Consider the following 24,196-nt stretch of genomic DNA (forward strand, 5'->3'; position numbering starts at 1 on the left):
CTGCACTAAATCTGTTTCAATTAATGAATGGTTTCCTTGGAATGGGACATAAGCCAAGAAAGTGACGCTGACAAACACTGCTCAAAGAATGGGATTCATTAGAAGAAACAATAGGACAGCTCTTGTAAGTAAATAATTTAAATGGATTGCTGATTAATTGTTCAACACTGAAAACATTTATGGTTTCATTTACAATCACTTAATTCCAAATCTCTTCAGAAAACTGGCATCGTGATGTTTGGAGTACTTCCATGCTGTGATTGCTTTGATGTTTATTTTATTTGATTTCATCTGACGTAGCAACATTAGGATTGTAGCAAAGTGAGAAGGTCTCCTGCAGAAATCTTCGATTTTGCTTGAAAGTATGTAAATAATTATGTATAATAATACGTATTTCTACTTACTCACAAACTGCAGGGAAGGACAAACCCACAAAGGCACTAGACAGATATTCTGTATACATTTCATTTGCAACTCCTTCCAGATAATATTTCTGCCACGTATCCTCCTCAATCTGAAAAAAAAAAAAAAAAGATGTAGAGTTCTGAGTAAAATGAAAAACTTCATTAAAAATTATGAACAACTTTTTTAACATGTATAAATTTTTAAACAAGCAAGCTAGTATACCATTCAGGTATTATGAAAATATTGCCAAGAAAAAGAAGAGGACAGTCAATCAAATATCCTATGTAAAAATGAAACACTCAATTATTGGCAGGAACATTTAGCATGACATGAAATAAGGCAGTGGAGAGCTGGAGGAAAAATGTTTCTCAATTATCTTTTTCTGAAAATTCTCTAGTGAGATTGCGTTATATTGCTACTTCATCTCTCTAACAATGTTTCAATTGCTTTCATCTTGTTCAGAAATTGGTTACCACTCAAAAAACATCATTTAAAATTCTAAAAATTTGATTTCTGCATCTCTGGCTAACAGGAAACTATGAGAAGCAGATATATTGAAATGAAACAGTAACTGAAAAAAAGCTTTACTGCTAAATTCAGAAGTTTTTTATTGTTGAAGGAAAACAAGTCAGATGTGCCCAACACATTTGCTTAACAAAAGTTAGGTTATAACTTCCATGAGAATTTGGTATGGCATAATATCTGGTTGTTTTTTTTCAGTATTAAAAATACACTGCGACAGCTGTTTTAACAAGACTTGTACAGTATTTTATGTATGATTTGTCCTACAGACTTCATTTAAATTTTGGATTCACCAGTCTTTTCCTCTTGCTAAGTCATTAAAAGTAAAATAAAAAAACACTATTTCAAAGGAATGTTTTAAACTGAAGATGGATAGTAAACTTATTAAGAAGCCAGTGTAATATCAAATACAAGGAATTTATTTCTTTAAAACTTTTTTCTTCTGATAATAGGCTTCCAGGTAAGAAGTTACTTCAGTTCTGGAGAAGTAAACAAACAACTGCAAGAAAAAATGCAATATGGAGAGGATTCAAATCATTTCCTCCATGACATGTGGGCTGCAAACAATCAAGAGAAATTTCTTCCATATAAATTGTTTCACCATTCGGAGACCATGTGGGATGCTAAAAAGGATTTGCATTGTGTTATTCTCCACCACACACAGAGAAGTCATATCACATTTTTTATAACTCATTTATTTATGTGGAACTTGCAAATGTTGCTGATCAGCAGCTCTTTACATACAGAAAACAGATAAAGTGCAGAGTAGGTAAAAAACAGAGTAATGATAGCAATATGTTTGTTACTTATGGTCTATTTCATGGCTTTTTCTTACATTGACACCACGTGGGGTTGGAAAAAAAATGTGCAAGGAGAAAAAAGCATAAAGATAGCATAAAGAAAATAAGAGTAAGGCTGTTTTCCACTCAATTTCTCATTTCTAGTTTCTTCCCTGGCTTTTTTTTTTTTTTCTTTAAACCACCTGTTTCTATTTGGAGGAAGAAGCTGCAGGTGAGAAATACAGTTACCAGGTCATTCTTAGCCCAGAATCAAAGAAAGGACTGGAAAATAACAAAACTCATTTACAAAGCAGTGATCAAGATTCATAGATACTGGTTAGTACTACATTCACCTTCGTGTAGTTATGGGAATGTTGAAGATACATTCTTTTAGGATACTGTGAAATACTACTAAACAAATTTTAAGAATTGCTGATACATCGGCTGCTATAAAACAGTAATAATGGAGAAAAGATCTTCCTATTTTGTCTGCCTGACAAATGACATTTTCCCTATAACTTCAAAGAAAGAGATGGTCACCTGTCTGGTACTTTGTGAAAGGTAGTACCTGCTGGTCTGCTAGAAATAAATCAATGATTAATAACTTCCAGTGAAGAATATGTCATATCTATTTCCTCGATTCATTATCTCACCCTTAGTTTTAATAGACAAAATGTTACAGTGGAGAACATAATTAGTTTCTTTCGTAATCCATAACAGTAAGGTGCTAATTTAAAATATTTACCATGAGAAAAAATACTTCAGGAGTTACTGTATTCTTAACTAATTTAGGGCTTTCTGATATTTCGTAGTAAGCATTAACCTTGGAAACTGAACCCCTAAACAAACCTCTTTGCACAAAATGGACATTTATTCATTTTCCTTTAAAATACTGAATCATAACTTGAATTACTATCATGCAGTTCATACCGGAACTTACTGATACTCATCTCCAGCTTACTTATACACTAACGGTAAGTTGTCAAAATGCAACTGCTAACGTACAGACAAAAAGTACACACTTACAAAATGGTTGTTCTATACGTTGAGAACAATAGAGAATAATCAAATGTTATGTAAACTATACAAAAGGAAAAAGTGCTGAATTTGAGGCAAGTTCGGCTCAAGACTACTAACTAAAGTTACCACAGATCTTAATCAGTAGAAGTAAGAAATTTACTTACATGATTAGTTAAAAGTATAGCTTGAGTTTAGCCTACCATGAATATCTTACCATGCTTACAATGAGGAAAACAAATTTGATTTTATCTTGAAAACCAGAAGGAAACCTACAAAACTTTTAATAGAGCATGAAATACATAGACACTGTAGCAAATAAACAATTTCAGTGCCAAAAAAAAAAAACAACCCAAACCCCTTAAACTTATTGTGTTCTGATATTATTTAGTCTTCTCTTTTTTTGCTGTTTTCATTTTTTTCCATATAGTTTTATCAACACAGGTCTCTACAGACCTTAATATGAGGTATAACTGCTACTCCCACATTTTGAGGGGGAGAGGAAAAAAAGATTATATTTTTTCCTTTGGTTAGAAAAAATACCCACAGAATTTTAGAACTTTGAATGAAAAAGTATGCTTCAGGAAGATATTTCTAAAACACCAAACTCTAAATTTTCAGCCTTCAGCACATAAAATAACATGTGAGGACAGGAAAAAGAAGTCAGAAACGCTTTAGCAATGCCCATTCATTGACACACAGCTCTTTTTTCACTAGATTTTTCTCATAACCAAGGCAATAGGCAGTTCTTATAACCATTAATTTCACTTATCCTTGCAGATCAGTAAGAAGAAAAAAATATTGTTTTATTAAATCAGGTACAGATCTCTACTGTTTCCTGTTAATTCAGTTATTCAACATATCTGCTTTGGTTTTGGTAAGTCATAATTACATGCTTTGTGTGCTTATATCTCAAATCTCCAGAGTTCAGCAAATCTAATGTAATTTTCTTCAGCCTACTCTTTTTATCGAAAATACAGAAAAATATTTTGGTGGGACTTTGAAATTAAAGCTAAGATTTTAAAATTAAAGTTAAAATAATGATATGCTTTCTTCTATGTACATATATTATATGTGTGTATATATATATATGTATATAACACAGGGAATCCTGCCAACCACTAGTCTCAGAATATTTAAGGGTCTCCTGAAGTTTAATTTTATAATTCTCTTCTCCACAGCATTGTTTGTTTGTTTTCCTAGCTACCTACTAGAAAGGAAAGGGGAAGTAAAAATGGATTATTCTTGACTGGTAGCTGAAAAGAACTTGTGCAATTAAACATTTCCCCATTTTCACTCATAGTGCCTTTCAGTCCATGCAAATTGCTTGTGTGAGTGTTTGGTTTTACCATACCTTCAGGCATGGATATTAAAATCTGATGGATATGTAATAGGCTAAAAACAGTTCCTACTTTCTTAGCAAAGTGTTAAGCTTCTCAGATTTACAGTCTTATAATCTGATTTCCCTAAATATTACAAATTATCAACTACCCTTTTATTCAATTTCATTGTCTCCCTAACTCAAAACTAACAAGTGTTCTTTGGCAGGATAAAAATTCTACAACCTCAGCCAACTATTCCCACAGTTCTTTCTGTGTGCAAGAACATTTTCCAAAATTGCTATGAAAAGACTATGTTTTATAAAACACAATATACATTAATTAAGATTGGCTTTAGTTTCAAATGAGATATATGAGCTTTTTCATTGCTCATGCTAATGGAGAGTATTGTAGTAGGTCAAAGTAAAGAGTATTCTTGAATACTATGAGATGTAATTCTTTAGATATCTTGGGAATCTCCTTGGATATCTCACTTCTATGGGTTTAGATTCAAAAGTATAGAAGTTATACATTTAAAAAACAACTTTCAAATTTAGAAAACAGAACAGTATTTCTATCTAATCACAATGCAAAAGGCAGATTGATGTTGATCTCTTTAAACTGTTGACCGAAAAACACACTCTGTGGTAGACTTCAGTCCTGGACAAATATATTACTTTATCTCCAAGGACTGACATTATTTGTAATCAGCACAGTTTTCAACCACAGCAGTTTTTATACATCCGTATTTGGCCTAACACCTGTAAGGAGTAGCTGGCAAAGGAAGAAAAATGTTGATTACCAGGTACTCTGTTTATTATGCAGCCCCCTGGGGAGCATCACAATAAATAGACAAGTTGTTCTTTCCCCCACCCTATCTTCAAGCTCTCTTTCAGTTGAAGAAATTCACTGAGCAAACCCTATTTTCACACTTTAAAACAGCCTATTGCTGCCTAGGTGGCCAAAAATAAACAGAAAGCCAGTGAACATATTCCATCAGTGCATGTAAGCACCCGGCTGCCATAAATCTGTGCAGCTTCACTATGTCCATCTCTCAGACTAGTCTAGAAAGGAATGTAGTGGGAGAATTACATATATGTGAGTGTGAGCACAGTTGATAAAAGAGCCCACAGAACATTCCTGCTCTCAGAGTAGCTTAAAGGAGAACTGAGACTGCTCTAGATCATTTTTTCAGATCTTGAATGATGCTTACTATCTTACCAAGAGTGCAAACACAGAATTCATTCATTTTACGAACCTGTGTTAAACTCAAGCACCACATTCCAAATTTTATTGTTTTATGCAACATTAGTAACTTGTTGCATTCCACAGCTTTATACAGGGGTAAAATCTGGCCACCTCTGCCTTTTATTCTATTTACTTACTCTTCAATTCTGATATGCATTTCATTCTAAACAACATCAAAATCACACTATGGTATAGTATTTCAACTTTTTTGCTGAAACTATACAGGTAATAAAGAGTCACAACTCTTTTATTCATACAACAATAGCACTTTCTGCAATAAAAAGAGATTATTGAAATACAGTTTACAGGTGTAAATTTCTTATACATTTTTCCCTCAACATGATTTGCTGGACAATCTTTCCTCCTTTAAGAGTTTACAGAACCTTTTTGTTAAAACTATATCACACATTCTTTTTGAGTTGATCTTTTTATTCAGGTTGGTGCCAAAAAAGAACATAAAAGATTCCATGTGAGATTACGTCTCTCAAACCAAAAGGAAAATATTAGACACAAACATAATACTTTGAGGTTTCTTAGTTTACTTTAGCTTTAATACTGGGCAGACTGTTTATACAAATCATTTTGCTGTAAAGTAACACATAATGAGTTAAACGTGTACAATGTCAACATCAATCATGTTCATTTGTGTTTGACTGCCCAAACATTTATGGCACATTAAATGACTTTCTAATCACATTATGAAGAAGGAGGAACAAACACACATTTCAAAGTTTTTTCTGTTTTTATTATTATTATTTTTTTTAATAGAGAAGTTTAAGTAAATTTTCCTGGCAATCTCCTAGTTTGTGTTAGACTCAACTAATGTTTGCCCAATACATTTATGAGGGTCTGACAGTACTTAAATTCAGTGCTCCAAATGCAGAGGAGCAGAAGTCCTCTTAGGGAATGTTCATTTTTCTTTTCAAAGTAGTCCTACTTAACAATTCCAATCAATGTGGCTGCTCTTCTACAATTCACTCTTGATTCACAACCATCACCCAGTAATAGCTATCCCTTTCAAATAGTTTTTAGAGTGAGATAACTGAAAGAATCATCTTTGTGCAAGCTAAGTAAAGTATTAAACTTTCTGCTATCACCAATTGATTTGGAGGGAAGATTGATTCTCGGGGAAAGACATATGTTCTCTGTCGTTGGACATTCATTCTGCTTTAGATTTTAACACTCAAAGTTTTTCAGAAATGATGATATCCATTTTAGTTGCCCGGACAATTCATTCTTAGTTAAGTAGTAGACATTTTTAATCAGCACTAGCAGTTTCCATCCAGCATTTTACAGCATTTTTTCTGTGCCATGTGAAGCAACCTAATTTGAAGTACATCTGTACCCTACTCTAACTCCAGGTATTGATGGAAACAAGAGCATGTCAGCAAAACTGACATTGGCTTCTTCTAAATCAAACTTTTTGCTATTTTTCTATTTGTTCTGCAGATACAGAAATATTCAGAATCAATAAAATAAAGAATAAGCCCATTTGAATCCCAACAGAGAGGATTAGGATGGTTTCTACCTTAGAAAAGGAGTAAAGTGCCTTGAAAAGCGGAGCTTTCAGCTCAAAACTGTTCATCAGTGAGATAGTCTGATTTGTCCATGTACTGAAATTATTATAAGAATATTTAATAAAATAATAGAAGGTCGAAGATAGATAAGATACTGACATAAGTGGTCAGAATGTCAGAGATTCTCTGGAAAGACACTACCTGTACATTTGCATTTTTTGACTTGTATAATCATTTTAAATACAAACACAGACCACAAGTGTGTGTGTTTCCTGGACAGTTCTCTCAAAGTCAGGCACTTTGAGAGAACATCACTTTGTTTTCCCACTGCATGTTTAATGCAAGTTATTTTAAGGTTGAAGTTAAGACTGGGGCTTCTGAAGTTGTGCGTAAATTGGATTTCATAAGGAAACTAATCACTTCTGATTTTGAAAGAAAGAAGCTGAGCAGAAGTTTCAGGCCTACTGACATCAAGCACAAGTTCATAGAAAACTGCCAGAATAATTTGGATACACTAGTGCGACTTCTAAAAATTCTTGAGACTCCTAAGAGTGTTGCATCACCACATCAGCTAAGAGGGAGGGAGACCAAAATGGCCTGCAAGAAAAATGAAGTTTACAAAAAGCAGAATCATAGGTAGTTCCCAAATTTCGCTTTACTGAAATAAAACAGCTTTTGTTACCTGAACATGAGTAAAGATGGAAGAAGCTTAACTACAGACATAAAAACAAAGAGACAGGATTTATTTTTGTATTGAAACAGCCATATTTTTCAACTACATATAGTAGTCTGGAATATCTTTGACACACAAGAATCTGTGGTCTCAGTTTTTGGGAAGGATTCCAAAGGATATCTCAATAAAAATTTCAGAATTTTCTGAGAAGACTCTCTGCCATATATATGTGCATCCCTACAGAAACATTCCTGGCCTTCTCACCTGGCAATATTAGGCTTTGTGGGTTTTTTGGTTGCTTGTCTGTGTGTTTTTCAGGGCACAGTTTCTTGTAGGGATCTCTTTTGCTAACTTGCACAATGAACTTGTCCTACCTTGAAACTCCAGTGTTGCCTGTCCTATTATGAACACTCAAGAGATTGGAAATTGTGCATTTTTGATGTTTGGAATCAGTGTCCAAGCAAGGGGAAGGAAGCACGAGGAAAGAAGCACTGACTCCTGCTATCAGAGCCTTGGTCCAGTAAACTAGTATGACTGTCTCAGAATTCTAGGAATAACAGGGTTAAAATTTTGCCATTTGAGCCTGAAAAGTTATTTGGCTGAGGAGAAACAAATACAAAAATGATGCTGAAGGAAGTTTAGGCTTCAGTTCTTACATATGTTTTTTATTTATTCTCACAGTCAGAGGTCTACTAACCATTAGATGTAAAAGAACAAAATGATCAGTCCTTTCTTTTGTGTACTTTTTTACCGTATGGGACGTACATAAATCATATTTTTGTTTTAGCAGCAGGGGCTTTCCTCACAGATAAACACATGGTTTGTTTAAAACAACACAAAAGACCAGAAATAGCCTCCAAGAAATGGATGATGCTTTGAAAAATCTTTTAATGGCCAAACACTTGTCAAATATAAATAAGAACATGACTTTGACAGAACCTGGCTGATTTCCCAATTTGCAGAAGAAATCTTTTGTAGATAAGCTGCTTTATTTTTGTTTGTTTATTTGTCTTACAAAAGCTGTTAATATGTTCCTATCTGTTTCACATTTGAGCCATGTTCTCTACTCAGCTCTCTGACGAACTGAATTGAAGACTTCACATATTCTAGTATGAAAAGACATTACCTTTATGAATGATCTCATGGAAAAGAGGTTGGCTAACATTGTTGAAAGACCTGGTGCCAGGCAACTCTGAGCTATGAAACCCAGCTTGAGCTCGGCGAGGCAGATTGCATCATCCCCTTCTTTCCAGTTCCAGCTTGGGATATTTAACAGATGAGCCTATAAAACAAACAAACAAATACATAAATAAAAACCCCTAAGTTGAAGAAACATAAATATTTCTGCAGATAGAATACAGTATTGGAGGAGATAACAGTGAATGATATTATTTTTTACTGGCTAGATGTTTTCTGAGTAGGAAAATTTATTTCAAAAATTTTAAAATTTAACTTCATGCTAGGAAGTGTACCAATCTTTTATGCATATTTTTATTATAGACAAAATTTCACATCTCTCAAGTTATACCCTATATATATGCCTGTGAAACTCAGTTACGCCCATACTTCATCTGAGTGAGCCTTAATTTTCACCTTACTTTTGTTTATTTTCTGCTTCCTATTTGGCAATTACAGGTCTACGTTGTCAATTAAGAAATACAAAATCACAATAAATGGCCAATAAGACAATAACTCTATGTGTTTTTGTAGCTACCCACAAAGAATTGACTTCACTTGACTTGCCCAGAAACCACCAATTAATACTGGGTAGCTTTAGTGCAGGCATGACCAACCTGCAGCCCACAGGCCAAATGTGGCTTGGCACAGCTTGCACTTCAGCCCATCCCCTGCCTCGTGCCATCATGGTGGCAGCTCTGCCCCAGGCACGCAACTGTCACTTAGCATCAACCAAACATCACTGCGCTATTAACCCCATCTGGGCTGAAACCAGGGCATGGGGTGCAGTACAGTGTTAAATTAAGTTATGGCAAATAAGGTTACAGATTTTTATACAATGGCTAAACACAATCCACTGAACAGAGAAAAACGTGCAGCTGTGCTTTCTGTTGTGATACAGGAATTTGAGAATAGGTTTCAAGACTACCAAAAAAAACCATCAAATTTTTGGTTTATTTGTGACTCAATTTTCAGTCAACATAAATATATTACTAGCGAATTTTCAAACAGAATGTACAGAGTTGCAAAAATGTGATCATGTCTATCAGTTTTGTAAGCTTATCAGAAAGGAATATCCCCCCACTTCACAGTCACGCCTTATTCATGTCATTGCTTTTTGGCAGAACGTACATTTGTGACCAATTGTTGTGAAGGATGAAGTTCAGAAAGAGCAAAATTTCATCAAAAATCTCTGATGAACACCATGAGAGCTCACTAAGAATTGCAACCAGTGCCAACAAACCAGACCAATGTGTTAGTTTCACAAAAGCAAGGTCATACATCCTACTAGTTTTACATGTTTGTTGCTCTCTTTTTATATAAATAACATTTAATTAACTTGTTACAGGGCTGCACAACAAGGTTTATTATGGTGTTTATGCTTAGAAATAAAAATGCTTACTATTAGTGACGCTAGAAAAAGATTGTTCATGAGTGCTATGTAGCAAAACAAGCTGCAGAAAGAGACACTATTAGTTATCACATCACCTTATTGTGATACTGCAACATCTGAGTGATAATTCTTATCTTCGGATGATAATTCTTTATTGAAATAACTCTAAAAGTAAAAGAAAAAGAAAACAACAATTAAAATAGCATTTTAGCTGGTAGGATATTTGGATCATATATCCCAGTACCTCTACTTCACTGCGTTGACACATCCCACAGTTATAACTGTATTCTTTTATTAATTTGTCTGGAAAGCGTAGTGATTGAAGTCAAGCCTATGCAGTCTCTATATCTAGTCAAATTCGTTTAATAATCATCAGGTAATACTAGAGAACATTGCATTTCAGGAATTACTCTGTTGAGTGGTTTCCTTATGAAATTTCAAAGATAAAAGTACTTTTGTTTTAGTAGCTCTGTTCAAGATACCCTACTCATTATGTTAAGCACATAGTATACTTGTAAGTATTGTCATCTTCAGTAATTGTTTCTTTGAATCAATATAATTGTTTGAGTTTTCCAGTGATAAATGTATGAAATAATTTCCTTTTATTTCCTCTCTCCCTTGTTTATAGTTGTTAGACATTTATCGTATTTAAACAGCTTGAATAATAATTTTATTTGATATAAATCCAAGTGCAAATTCATCTTCATTTTTTGTGGATTTTTTCAAAGATCAATATTGAAACTGGTACCTGAATTCAAAATTTATAAAACATACAGCTACTTCCATAATTTGCAACTTGACTCTATACTTCATTTAAAGAGGCTAATGTATATTCTCTTGTGTACCCATTAAAAATGGATGGAAAGAAAAATTCTTTAGAACTGAGTAGATAGATAATGTGACATGAAGAGAGGAATATACAACTAAAAATGAAAAAAAAAAACATGCAGCAAAACTAAAGAGAGAAGCAAACAAAAAACTCAGTTCAATAAGAAATTGAAGGAAAAAAAAAAGGAAAATCAAAAGGAAAAATATTCTCAATTACTATGGAATCATCAGACTCATAAGATTCTCAATGCCACAGCTGTTTACAGTGGTGTTCTGTAGGAAATATCCTGCAAAATTCTGGTTTGTCTCGAGCTTTCAAGTATACCAAAAGTAGAACATGTTACAGATTAAAAAAAGATATATGGACAATTTCAAATTATATTTTCTTTTGAGAGGGAAAACCAACTCCTCCTGCCAGTTTTCATTTCTTGCTGAACTATTTAATTAAACATTCAATTTTTTTGAATTAAATTCAATGAAATGTGAGAAAATACATGAGAATTCCAGTCCTGAAATAAAAAAGTTCTGCATTTTATTAGATTAAATGTATTAAGAATGCACTAATCTACAATTGGAAGTCTTTTAATATATTTACGCAATCAACACTAAAAATGTTTTTTGCATTGAAACAGAAGAGTACATTGGAAAAATGGAATTAGGTATTGGAACAGGCTGCCCAGGGAAGTAGTAGAGTCACCGTCCCTGGAGGTGTTCAAGAAACACATAGATGTAGCACTTAGGGACATGGTTTAGCAGCACTGTGGCGATGGGGTTATGGTTGGACTAGATGATCTTAAGAGTTCTTTTCTAACCTTAAGTATTATATGAGTCTATAAGATCTGCTTCTTCCACATACATCCAAATCTCTTGAGCATAGTGAACTTTGCCAGAGGTGGAGTACCATTATCATTTTATTTTTTTTCTCCTTTTTCCTTTAACTCATGGAATGCAAATATGTCAGACCAATAAAATTGATTCATTGCACTGATCAATTCTGTGTTCGAGAATTTTTAACAAATCCTTGACATTTTATTTTAAAAACGGGAAGACTGGTCTCATTAAAACTAAGATTGTTTGAAAAAAAAACTGAATGGCTTAGTTTTGCTGTAACTCAAGCTGCCCATCCACTAACTGATCCTTCCATTGTTCTTCATAGAATAGGAGGAGGAAAACAGGACAAGCTTTGGTGGACCCTACTGTTGTAAATACTTTGTCAATCAACATAAGCATTGTTGGTCTTAAAAATAAGCATGGAGCTAGGAGACCATTGTATAGTTGCCATCATGAAGCATATACATCGCTTTCTTCAAGCGGCGTAAATTTTCATAGTAGCAGATTTATTGAGAAGCAATGAGGTATGAGGTGATTGAAGGTCCTTCTGTCCCATGATCAACACCAGCCCTTGCAGGGCATATTTTTTTGTGACATATTGTTGCAGCAGCATAACTGCATGTCCATTCCCCTCATTTCTGTTGGTCCTTTGTGCAGCTATGAATACTTCAGTGCTAAGACCTATGAAATGGCCACGTGGCCACATGGCCCTGTCATCCTCACAACATTTAGAAAAACTGCATTAACTCAAGTAATTAGCACAGTGATCAATGAAGATCCAAGAGATAGTGCCTGGCAGTGGACTTGGAGAACATTAATGAATTACTGTGTTGCAGCAACAGTAATCACAAGCCAAATAAATACACCTGATTCTATTTTGGATGCCCCTTGAGAACTAGTACTGTAAAGTTGTCTGCAAGCAATTGTAACAAAGAAACAGAAAAGGTGCTACCTAGAGCTCTCATGTCCCTTTTGAAAGGATGAATTTTTAGAAAGCATCTCCTACGCCATGAAAATAGAGATTTAAAGGCAGTTTCTGAAAAAGAAAAAATCAAACTTCATTGACTTAACAGAGAGGAATACAGAAATTGTTAGTAGTTCATACAATTACATTGGAACTATGTTGGAAGAAGAGCAATATATCTGAATATGGAAAGATACTCTAAATGAGTAAAAATGGCCAATACATAAAGTTCCAAACAAATCCCCTGGATTTAAAATTTCACTTTTGGTTCTCTTGACATTTCCTCTTCTCATATGCTGCTTCTAAAGCAGCTAAATTAGAACAGGAACCGAAGAGCATCCTCATCTCTGAGTTTCTGAGGCAATCTTGTAATCTGCCTTCTAAAGAAAATCCTGCAATGCTCTTCAAGTGCAACAGATCAACAATAAATCTGAGTGTGGCTATGGCCTATCCAGATACCAGAAGTTGGCTCATCAGAGTTAAGAACATGAAACCTATTAAAAACCAATGAATTTACCTCATAATATTGGAGGCATCCTCAGCATCCGGGTCAGCGCAGTATTTATTTGCAAGAATTAGGCACGCATCTGCTGACTCTATCTGAGACACCAAAGAAAAAGCAAACATAAATAGCAACTTCTTTTTCCAGCTTTTCATTCATCATAAAGTATTAGGAAATACAACACTCCTATCATAAGCATGAATATCAGTTTACAGTACTATTAAGACAAAGTGTGGCAAGATTTTATAGTTGATGGCAACAGGCTCTCATGTACGCACAGCAATTTCATGAAGCTTGCTCAGACCAGTTTGGTAGTTTAATTACTGACTACTACTTGGTATAAACTAAAAGCAAGAAAGTTTTAATTGATATTTCTTTCGTAAGCAGAAAGTTAGACCTCTAAATCCATAAGAAGTTAGTTATTATCAGTACACTACTCACACAAGTCCTGCAGTTTTGCTTGAGAATTTAAGTACTTCCTTATTAGAGAAAGGAGGAGATGATTGAACTTATGATTTAGAGCACCAGTTTTCAGAAAACATGAGAAGGAGAGAAATGACCTGTTCAGAGGACCTCTATATTCACGCAAACCTTAACCCTACTTAACTCAAAGCATATTAAAAGAAGTATTTTTCAGTATATACAAGAAAATACTAACAGAAAGAAAGGTGGAATACAAAATACCAGCATATGACTTTATGGTCATAATGAGAACATTTTGTTTTGCTGAATTAAGATACAAATTGTGATGGGCTATAAAGTGTTAAGCAATTTCTGAAGCCAAAATGCATAGAAGACATGATTAATACCCTAGAAAGCGCTAATATTACATTAAAATCTACTTGGCCAAAATAGGCTATTTACATTCTATTTAGAAAAAGAAAAGAAAGAAAAAATAAAGACAAAAAGAAAACATGAAAGAGGTAATGCTGTATCTGACAGCTTACCATTTTTTTCCTTTAACTTTCATTCTTTAAGATTATAAAATAATTTACTACAAAGACAATAAAAACATCTCATTTTAACTAACAAGTATCTTAAGTTGTGTTTTTATCAGGACTCTAGACAATGGAAAAAGGATTTGATAGGTGAAAAATCATTTTCTAATTCTTCTGATGAAGGTAAGACAATAGTATTTTAAGCAATTACAGTACGACAATGATCTACTATATCAAACATGAATGTTAAATAGTCTTGACTAAAATCCAGTGAAAAATTCATAGAGTTCAATGGAATAGCATATAATGTATCTTAAGTCATAGTGGTACTGTAGCTTTGAAAATCTAAAGATATAAGGAAAATAATATTTAAAAGGACAAATATTGTAATTTATTACATAAGCTAATAAAAATGGAAAAACAATGTTTTGAGTTTACCTGAAAAAATATTATTGTTACTTAAATTATTTCTATTTTATTCAAATAATGCAATGAGCAGTTAAATTAATGTCAGTTAGCAGGAGAACAAAACAAGAGATATTACCTTTACTCTTGCCAAGTCATGGGGATTAAGGACTGAACCCTGATAAAATTCCACCTGAGTGAAGTGTCGTTTAAAAAGAGCTTCCAGCTCAAGGTTAGGGGAGATACTGCATTGAGAAGAGGAAGAAAATACAAAAACAAATGAAAATTCACTTTTTTCCATAACTGTTTCATTTTCTTCATTTATTTATAAACTGACTTATTTATTTTTTTATTTATACATTTTGCATATTCCGATTTCTGCTGATACTTTTTCTGTTGTGTAGAAACAACATAAAGTACTTAAACAAATACTACACTGCTTACTCTTCCCTACTTCTGTCTAGAGCACATCTGGTCCATTTAATTGCACTGCTCTGCATGCTCATGCCACTTTCTCAAACTGCTGAATCCAGAAGCAGGAGTGCAAGCATTTGAAAACATCCTCTCTATGGAGAAAGAATTTTCCATGGAACTGGTCTATTAAGGCAATCATCCCCTGCATATACCTACCACTACCTAAACAGTAGACTGCAACAAATAAAAGAGCTCAATGTGAAATAACTACAAGCCAGGGAAGGAAACCCATAGGGACCCCTGTGGCCTGTATGACCTGGAATTAAAATAAACCTAATTTTGCTGTGACTTCATTTCATTTTGCCATAAACATGACCTAATGGAACAAAGGGATTCAATAGTTAGGTAACCAGTGCATAAGAACTTTCTGATGCAAAATGCTAAATTAGTCAGAAAATAAAACAAGTAAATGCAAATATTTGTCCCTGAAGGTATAGGAAAAACAACAACAACAACAAAACAAACAAACAAAAACAGGCACAAGCAAGTAACCAGGTGCTGATCTTCCTTCATGTGCATTTGCAGTTTCCTATTTCCTGTCACCATGCATCTTCACTTTCCTCTCACAGACAATTCCCATTATTACATAAAAAAGGGGAAATAAGAAAAGAAACAATGCTGTTCCCTGAGGATATCATGTCTAGTCTAATTTTAAAGGAATGGATATTAAAAAAGTACAAGAGCTAATTATTAGTTTTCCTGCTCCATTTGTTGAATCATTAGGAATTATCAACTTTTTAATCATTTTCTTTGAAAGGAAGAAAAGTGTAGAACTTGTTGCTAAATGCAAAAATATCACTTATTCATACCTTGCAGAACTTCTAAACAGATGCTATTCCTGATCAGAAAAGAATACATACGCTGTCTCTCTTCCAAGCACATGGCTATTTCTAACAGGTTCTCCCACAGGGACACTTCATGTTGCATCACTCGCAATGCAGAGCCTGCAACTAACAGCATCCACCTTCGGACACCTTTCCAAACCCCACGTAAAAAAAAAATCTAAGAGACTGTGTGTGTAGATATATTTGGGCAAAAGAGCAGTACCAACTATTACAGTGACGAGAATTTATTTTCTACCTTCACTATAAAATATTGTGTCACTTTCATATTAAAACTGTATTTGCATCTGCATTTTTGTTCCATAAATATTTTACAATACAAAATCATTTTTCTAATGAAATGAAATGTGAACAGGTGTTTTCAGACACCATATTTTCATATCATATCACTGTTTTTCACTTCCTTTACTGATTTTAGAAATTGTGCCTGTTTCACTAGAAATATTTCCCACTTAAAAAAAAAAACTCTCATGTCTATTTATTAGAATCTTTTCTTTTTTAATTTTGTAATTAATCACAACTTATATGACTGGCTCTGAAATCTATTTTCTTGAAATACCCATACTACTATGCTTAGCAATGGATTATAAAATAATTGCAGAAAACAATTCTTTTTAGAAAATAACTTAAGGAAAAAAGAAATGCTATACGTTAACTTAATAGTCGTTTTGACGTTGGAAAATCCTATATCTTCACAAAGGTACATATCTTAATTCAATAAGTTTTCATAACATATGAGAAGGCTATTTTGAAAGATTACTCACTTATGCAGAAAGACGATTTCTACGTTGACATCATCCCTATCCTTGTGCAGGAAGTCCTTCAGGAAGTTGGACACACTTTCAAGTGTTATGTGACCACAGACAACTATGTGCCTGTTACAGAAAAATGAGAGTTAATCTTGGAAAGAAAATAAAACAAGCATGCAAGTAAAGAAGAAAATGGTAATTTATTGGCCAAGAAAGACTATTAGTCTTCATGATGTTTCTCTAACACCTATTCCACGAAGCCAAAAAAGTAAAACATCAATTACAAAAGATGTTCTGCAATTCAAAATACATATATGCTCTCACCTGCAAAGACTACTATAAACAAAACATTTGGTCAAGTATACTGCACATTTAACAACAAGACGCATCATTTATATAGAAGCTTATACACTGTATTAATCAGTCCCTTTCAAAGTCATATTTCTCCATTTTATACATTTTCACCTGTATCTTAAAATCCTCTACTGAGATTTTCAGTTTAAATTTTTGTTTTATGACATATTAAAACAACAAATCTCCCTAAAATTATTCTACATTATTCCACGGTTGAAACCAGAGAATTATACCAATGAAGGCAGTTGCAAAACTTGTCAATTATAGGCTAAAAAGCAGTAAAAAAAGAATATTTTCCCTATTGTAACTCCTACATGGCATGAACTTTAAATTAAGAAATTATTATTAGATGCATTATAGAAATATATCATTCTAGCTAGCACATATTGAGATTTCACAAAAGTTCCTTCTGTTCCACAGTTTTTCATTTGTACTGAACAGATGTACCTGAAAATGACTCGTACCTGAAGACAACTTGTAAGATGGAAGCACATACCTACACACACATTCTTGAATTATACATCTTAAATAAGAAGCTGAATAAAAGACTTAGGAAATTGCACATTTCCTGACTTAACGGATCATTGTTCCTTTATCACTGTAAAGCAAAGTACATTTTCTGATAAAGATATCCTCTACTGTCTCACTATTTCCTTCATAGAATGAACTTAATCCAACCTCCTTTACCCTTACTATTTTATGATAGATTGTGATCTTGACATCCCTATTGCTAATACTTCCAATTATCACAGTTTACAGAAGACAGACAAAGTGATCCAGTTACAATTTCTGAACTAAGACAAAGTCAATTTCATTACAGTCATATAGTCTATAAACAAATGTTTCAAACACAAAATTTCATAAAGTTATCCAACATTTAAGTTGCCAAATGTGAAGCAAAGTAATTTCAATGGTAAAAATTAGATTATTCCCGTCACCGTTACATAAAAACTGTTTTGTGAACAACTCGGTGATACAGGAATCTCATTGGCTGGAAACAACTAATAATAGGTGCCAGCAATGATTATTAATATAATGGGCCTGCTCTTGCTTCATAATTTGGTGCTTGATGACATGTGTGTGAAAGGTGCATAGAATTCATTGGAAAAAGGATAATGACACAGAACAAAGAATAAATCAACAACATGCATCATATGGTGAATAACAGCAACATCATGTACTGTTACTTTTCAGTGGTTCAGGTCACTAGGAAAATGAAACACGGTATTATTACCAGTCCAGTATACTTTATGATATTGTTCTACTAGTACCGCTTTTAGAAATAGTGTAGGGTAGTTTTAAAGCTTTGTTTAGAAATATGATAATCTTGAACTCTCCTTTTATAAGAGTTCTTAGTGACACCACCATGCCTCATAAGTAGTGTTAGTAACAAAAGCAATTGTTTCATTCCTTTTAACAGGCAAAGAATATATGATGACACAAGATTTTAAACACAGGACTTACTAATGTGATATTTTATGGCTAAACTAGCTACCTGCGCTGTCTGCTTCAGCTTCATCAAAATTTTGCTCAATTTTAACCTAAGTTTTTCATCCAGTAAGTACAAAATGCACCGTGTTCTCAGACTGTAAGCAATCCCTAACAGCTTTCCTGTATTATAAGATAGTAAGTACAATAACAGAAAACAAAACAAAACATTTTATTTCATCCCTTTTTAGTGCAAAGGGTCCTTCAGAGATTTCATCTGGGAGATTTGCAGCTTGGCAGAACTTGCAGCAGCCCCTGTACTGCATAAAACCCTACCTGCATTCCCATTTCAAGCAGTCTTACTGTTTTCCTAAGGGGTTAATCACCTGAGCTGCTGGCACAGTAAGCGCATGCATTACTGAGGACACAATTTGGTCAGAGGATGCTAGATATGACCCTACCAAATGGATGACTGTCCACCCAATAGATCAATTTTACCAGCAATTCTCAAGTTCAGATTCTGAAAAGAGGTTCAAAATCTTAGTACCTTACTAGACTTAAATTCTGAACAGACTGAGATTGATGCACTACATTACACTAGTATATTGAGACATTATAGCTCCCCAATGCTATTCAGCACTTTTTCTGAATCTAAGCCTACCTAGCATCAAGGAAATGATAAATAATGGGCAGAAAATATTCAGTTGTATTCCTGACACGGCATAGTTTTTCTAAGAATACAGGTTAAATGGAGTTGGAAAAGACCTCCAGAGGTCATCTACTCAAAACATCTCCCACTAAAAGCAGAGGTAGTTGGTACAATAATTCACTCTTATTATGATTCTCATTCAGTATTGTTTCATACAATCTGATCTAGTAAAAATATATATATTTTTTCTGTCAGATGCACTTGCACATGAGCATCTGTACTGGTTCTTTTGAAGGAGTCAGAAAGTATTTTTACCACATGCACAAATTAGCACTCTGATTTTGGGCTACTTTGGCATCAACTCTTGCCTTTGCTGTCTAGCACAAAAAAAGCATTCTAAGAAGTGATTGCTAAAGAAAACTCTCCAGGTTTTCAAACAATATTTTCTGATGAGATACTCACATTAATTTTGGGTTGCAAATTCCCACAGGAAAAAAAAAACAACACTACTTTTACCATAATTTATATTTTTGCTTAGAAGAAATTGAAAACAGATTTCCTACTTGCCCAGAGACAGTTATTTGGTACATTATCTTAGAAAACTTGGAGAGCTTATATTGTTTCAATCTGTCCTGTGCATGATCTGAAGATTTATAACTTCCTCTGTTTGTGCCAACAATCATTCCCTTTCCAAACACCACCCAGTTTTTCCATGCACCAAGGATAGTGGATATCTTTTGCTTGCAGCTAGAGTTCCCTGGTAGGAAAATACTGTATTAAAATTTTTCTTCAATGGAAATGTCTAAACTTTGCATTTAATCTTTGTTTACGAAAATCCTCAGAAGTGTTATGATATTTTTTACTTGTTCTTTAAAAAGGAAATTTAGACTTTTCCCCATAATACTGAAAAACAAGATTTCAGACATTTTTTTGCTGTTAAGTAATCAGGAAGACTATAGTTACTGTGAAGTAATAGTTGACAGTAGAACTGCATCAGAGGTGAAATTGGTTTAATACAACAATGGAAATCCATATTACACAAGTGCATCAGAATTGCTGATAGAACATCTCTACCCACCACAAATGCAAACAGTTTTACAAAGGAAAAATGAAATAAGCAAAAGCAAAACCATCTAGAATTCCAACAGGAGATCACTGAGAACAGATATTTAATTCATGTAAATAGCACTGAAAATGAAAACAGAACCACTGAGAATAGGATTCTTCAAAAAGGATTTTACATGGTTCTTCCTTCAGAGGACTAAATACTAAATATAAATCTTATTGCTTGTTTTGAAAGAAATTATATCCATTTTATTGGAACACTTAAAAAGAACTTCAAAAAACTCTGTGTAATTCATCTGTCATAATAAGTCAAAGATAATAAATAGAAAATTCTGTTCAGCATTCAGTTGAATACATGGTATTCACTTGTCAAAGAACTAAATAAACGGTGGCTCATACTGATCTAGATATCTCTATGATACTATAAAATTTACAAGAAATACATATGCTCAAGTCTTTTTACTGTCTTTCTCCTTAGTGTTCTGATCATGCCTTCACCTATCGACCATCTAAATTCTTTCTTTTTATACCAGAAGCAGACAGTCATGGTTGAAATCAGCAGGTTCTTCTAAAGTCTAATGGTTTTCATTTACAAACGATTGGTCTCAGTCACTTTGCCTTCCTAATAAAAATCACTTCCTAATGAAATTTTCATCAACTCCTAATAAAAATTAATGTCAATACAGTCTGTACATATTATCTTGTTTGTTTATTATATCAGTGGAATGTATTCTTTAAATGTCCCAGTTCATAGTACATTTCTAGCTGCTTGCAGTTTTTATGATTTACCTGATATTCCTCAAGATAATATTAATTCAATTCAATTAAATGACAGTTCTGCACACGTGCTCATATATCTCTCTCCTACTATGCAGTTAATGTCTTATTTAACATGTCTTATTTTAATATAAACTTATCAGACTAACATAAATAGATTGTACAGTACTGTACAGTCAGGATTTGATGTATTTCTTTTCTTCACAGAAGACTTGATGGACCTCTAAGGATCAATATATTGCATATATGACAAAAGCAAAGAATGAGAACCATTCATCAACAGTGGACACTTTAGGACAAGAAAAAAATAAAAGAAATAAATGTTTTAACGTGCTGGTTGCTTTGTTTTGGGGGCTTTTGTTTGTTTGTTTTTGTTTTGTTTTAGAATAACTGTAGTGAGTATAAAATTAAAAAGTGCTACTCCCAAACTTACTCATTAGTATCTGTAAATATAGCATAAAATGCTGTGAAATCAAGACCTGACATTTTCTAAAAATCCACCTGCAAACTCTCTATTCCCTCACAGGAACTATCTGTTCTTTCCAACAAACTCAACACTCTTCAGGCTCTCTCTTACATTGTAAGTAAAGGAAACATTCAAAGATAGACGTTCAGAGCATGGTGTACGATAAAGATCAATGGAACAGCACTGAATCATACATGAAATTAAAATAATATTAATGTCAGGCATTTAAAATTTCCCCCTGATTCAGACATTAACTTTCTATTTGACCAATATATGCATTAAGAATTGGAATGAACCATTTCAATTTCTCAAACTCAAAATTGTTAATGTGCATGAAAAACATACAGCCACATACAAGACACCTTGAAAAGTTGTGAATTATGACAGCTACAAGACTATAGCAAACACACATACATATTCAAGTTTTAGTCTTGTTCAGTGAATATTGCTGGGGTGTCATTTTCACCACTTAAATGTTAGAAAACATTTTTTCTGAACATTGAAATAATAGACTGATGCAGGTCTTAACAGACGTTCATCTGATGCTTTAACCCCCTTGAAACTCCGGGCTTCCTTTTTCTACTGTTTTGTGCAGCAGATATCACATGTATAAGCACGTTGTTATTACTTCTGAAATTGACTGAAAATATTTTGTGTCAAATAAACTGCTTTCTACGTCTCCACTATTATTCATTTTCAAAGTTCCCTTATGGATTTTTTAACGTTCAATGAGCCGAAGAGCAATTAAATCCTTTTTAGATAATGCAGAATGCACCAAAGACTAATATTTTTAAGCACTTCATTCATGACCAGAGCTAATGTATTTCTTCCCACTGAAATCACTCCAAAATGTAATTGCTAACTTCCTGCAAGAGTAAAAACAAGTCTTAATTCACTAAAACTTGCTGGTTATTTCACCACTTTGGCCATCTCATGTTGCCTTCACTGGAGTTTCCACAATGAAAATCATGGCTTGTATATTTTGTGAAACATGGTAAATCAGCAATTTATATACTAGATTCGGTCTACGTTAGCACATAAATTGGATGGCAACTATCATTTCAAAATGAAACCCAAAAGCCTTTTTTTAAAATTTAGGCAGAGAGAAGGAAAAAAGTTGAATATTTTAACAAGAAATATAAAATTATTGCTATTATTCAGGAACAGAACATGATTTGAAACCTAGAATACACTTCAGGAAAAAAAAAAGTCATAATATTGTTATATACCAATTCCCACACTCCCTTTCTTGCTTTCACAAAAATGGATACAGTTTAGTAAGTATGCAAAATTGAGGAAAAAAACTGTCCTATTAGTTCAATCTGTCAGTCTATTTAACACTCATCAGAGTGAGACTTCACTAAGTGAGACTTCATTTGAAACAGAGGAATTAGAAGAATGGCTAGCAGATGTGAAAGAGAGGCATCGCTGGGAATCGTAATGCAATCCATGTCACATTCTCCTATTACAGTCTCATCCCACTGGAAAATAGTACCTTACATACTGTATCAAACAATTTAATATAATAATCTAATGTCACTTTCTTTGGAGCTATGTCTCTCATTACTGCAGCAAATGGACCCTTGCCAAAGTATTTGGATACATCTTAAAAAAAATAGTTCTTATTTTTAATCAAAGTCAAACATCTAATGAATCCAAGATGGTCTGTCAACTTAAATTATCTGTTTGTCTTTCTGTTTACCATATCTATCTCTCTACAGTTTTTATTTTCCTCTGTGAAGTTTAGTTATTGGATCCCATGTTTCCTTCTGGAAGGAATCTCTAACAGATGATTCTTCCATTGATATGCTGATGATTTGCTAATTTATGGGTTGTAAATTTAAGAAATCTGAAGAAATCTCTGGGAAGCAAAGTAGACCATGAGAGAATAGAAACAGGAGATTTTAATAGCCTACATTGTAAGGACTGTGATTTCACTACATTTCCATTTTTAATATTTAACTGTAGTAATGCCATAAAATAATTTATATATATATATAATTCAACATATCTTAGCATATATATATTTACTGTTAAGGAAATATACACACAAGAAGTAACAATAAAAATCCTTCTCTCTTTGTCTATATCTATTAATGTGAAGCCACATTTCACTTTCTGCCTTTATAAAGAGTTTTCATTGGAGTTTTGCATATAAGAAGCAAAAACAACTTAACCCAAGGAATTAATATGTAATTACTCAATGCAGAAGAAAGACTGAAAAAAATCATTAAGTTATCCAGTCCCTTTTACAGTCCATCTGTATACAAATGTTCTATTCATGTCTTCTAAAGCTTTGTGTAGGCCAACTTACAATAAGCTACTGTTTTCAAATGGAAAATATTCACAGAACCAAAATTCAGTTTGATCACATGAACACATGAATACAGAAATTAAAAAAACTGATTAAGATAAATCTTGATTCTCAAATAAATGTGTAAATCCAGAACAAAAGGTTAATTATTAATTATCAGAGGTAAAACAGATCTAAATCTGAGTCTAAGAAAATCTCAGAACAGAAAATCTCAGACCAGACTGGGATAATATGAAAGTTAAGAATAAATAAATAAAACACTCTTGATTTTTTGATACAAAAGAAATAACAGATTATTTCATAAATTGTATTTAGCCAAATGTTTCTTGAGAAAATCTCAATCTAAAAAGCACGAAATTTATAGAGGTTTTTTGGAGCGCTTCAGAAAAACATCCAAAGCCAAACTGATCACTGCCTCTTCCACCCTTCCAGATGTGTGCATGCATGAACTAACCAGAAAGCTAATTCCTCACAGTCTAAAAATAGTAGTCTATCAGTACAATGAAATTTGTGCTTTTCTTCCTTCTATAGCACTTCGTTTGAAAGTCGCATACTGAGTAC

The 24,196-nt window shown here is 33.4% G+C and overlaps 1 protein-coding gene across 8 annotated transcripts in view; it reads right to left on the reverse strand.

Moving 5' to 3' along the window:
• Window positions 1-24,196, reverse strand: part of KCNMA1 (potassium calcium-activated channel subfamily M alpha 1) — a 454,315-nt gene that overhangs the window by 113,453 nt on the left and 316,666 nt on the right. For all 8 annotated transcript variants that reach the window (XM_021398811.1, XM_021398812.1, XM_021398807.1 and 5 more), the window contains 6 exons: window positions 16,598-16,708; window positions 14,657-14,762; window positions 13,190-13,272; window positions 10,145-10,214; window positions 8,607-8,762; window positions 405-514 (listed from right to left, as the gene is read on the reverse strand). In XM_021398811.1, the coding sequence (XP_021254486.1) occupies window positions 405-514; window positions 8,607-8,762; window positions 10,145-10,214; window positions 13,190-13,272; window positions 14,657-14,762; window positions 16,598-16,708 (636 nt within the window). The remainder of the gene's footprint in view (window positions 1-404; window positions 515-8,606; window positions 8,763-10,144; window positions 10,215-13,189; window positions 13,273-14,656; window positions 14,763-16,597; window positions 16,709-24,196) is intronic.

The sequence above is a fragment of the Numida meleagris genome, chromosome 5 (assembly GCF_002078875.1).
Source record: "Numida meleagris isolate 19003 breed g44 Domestic line chromosome 5, NumMel1.0, whole genome shotgun sequence".
NCBI classification, from domain to species: Eukaryota; Metazoa; Chordata; class Aves; order Galliformes; family Numididae; genus Numida; species Numida meleagris.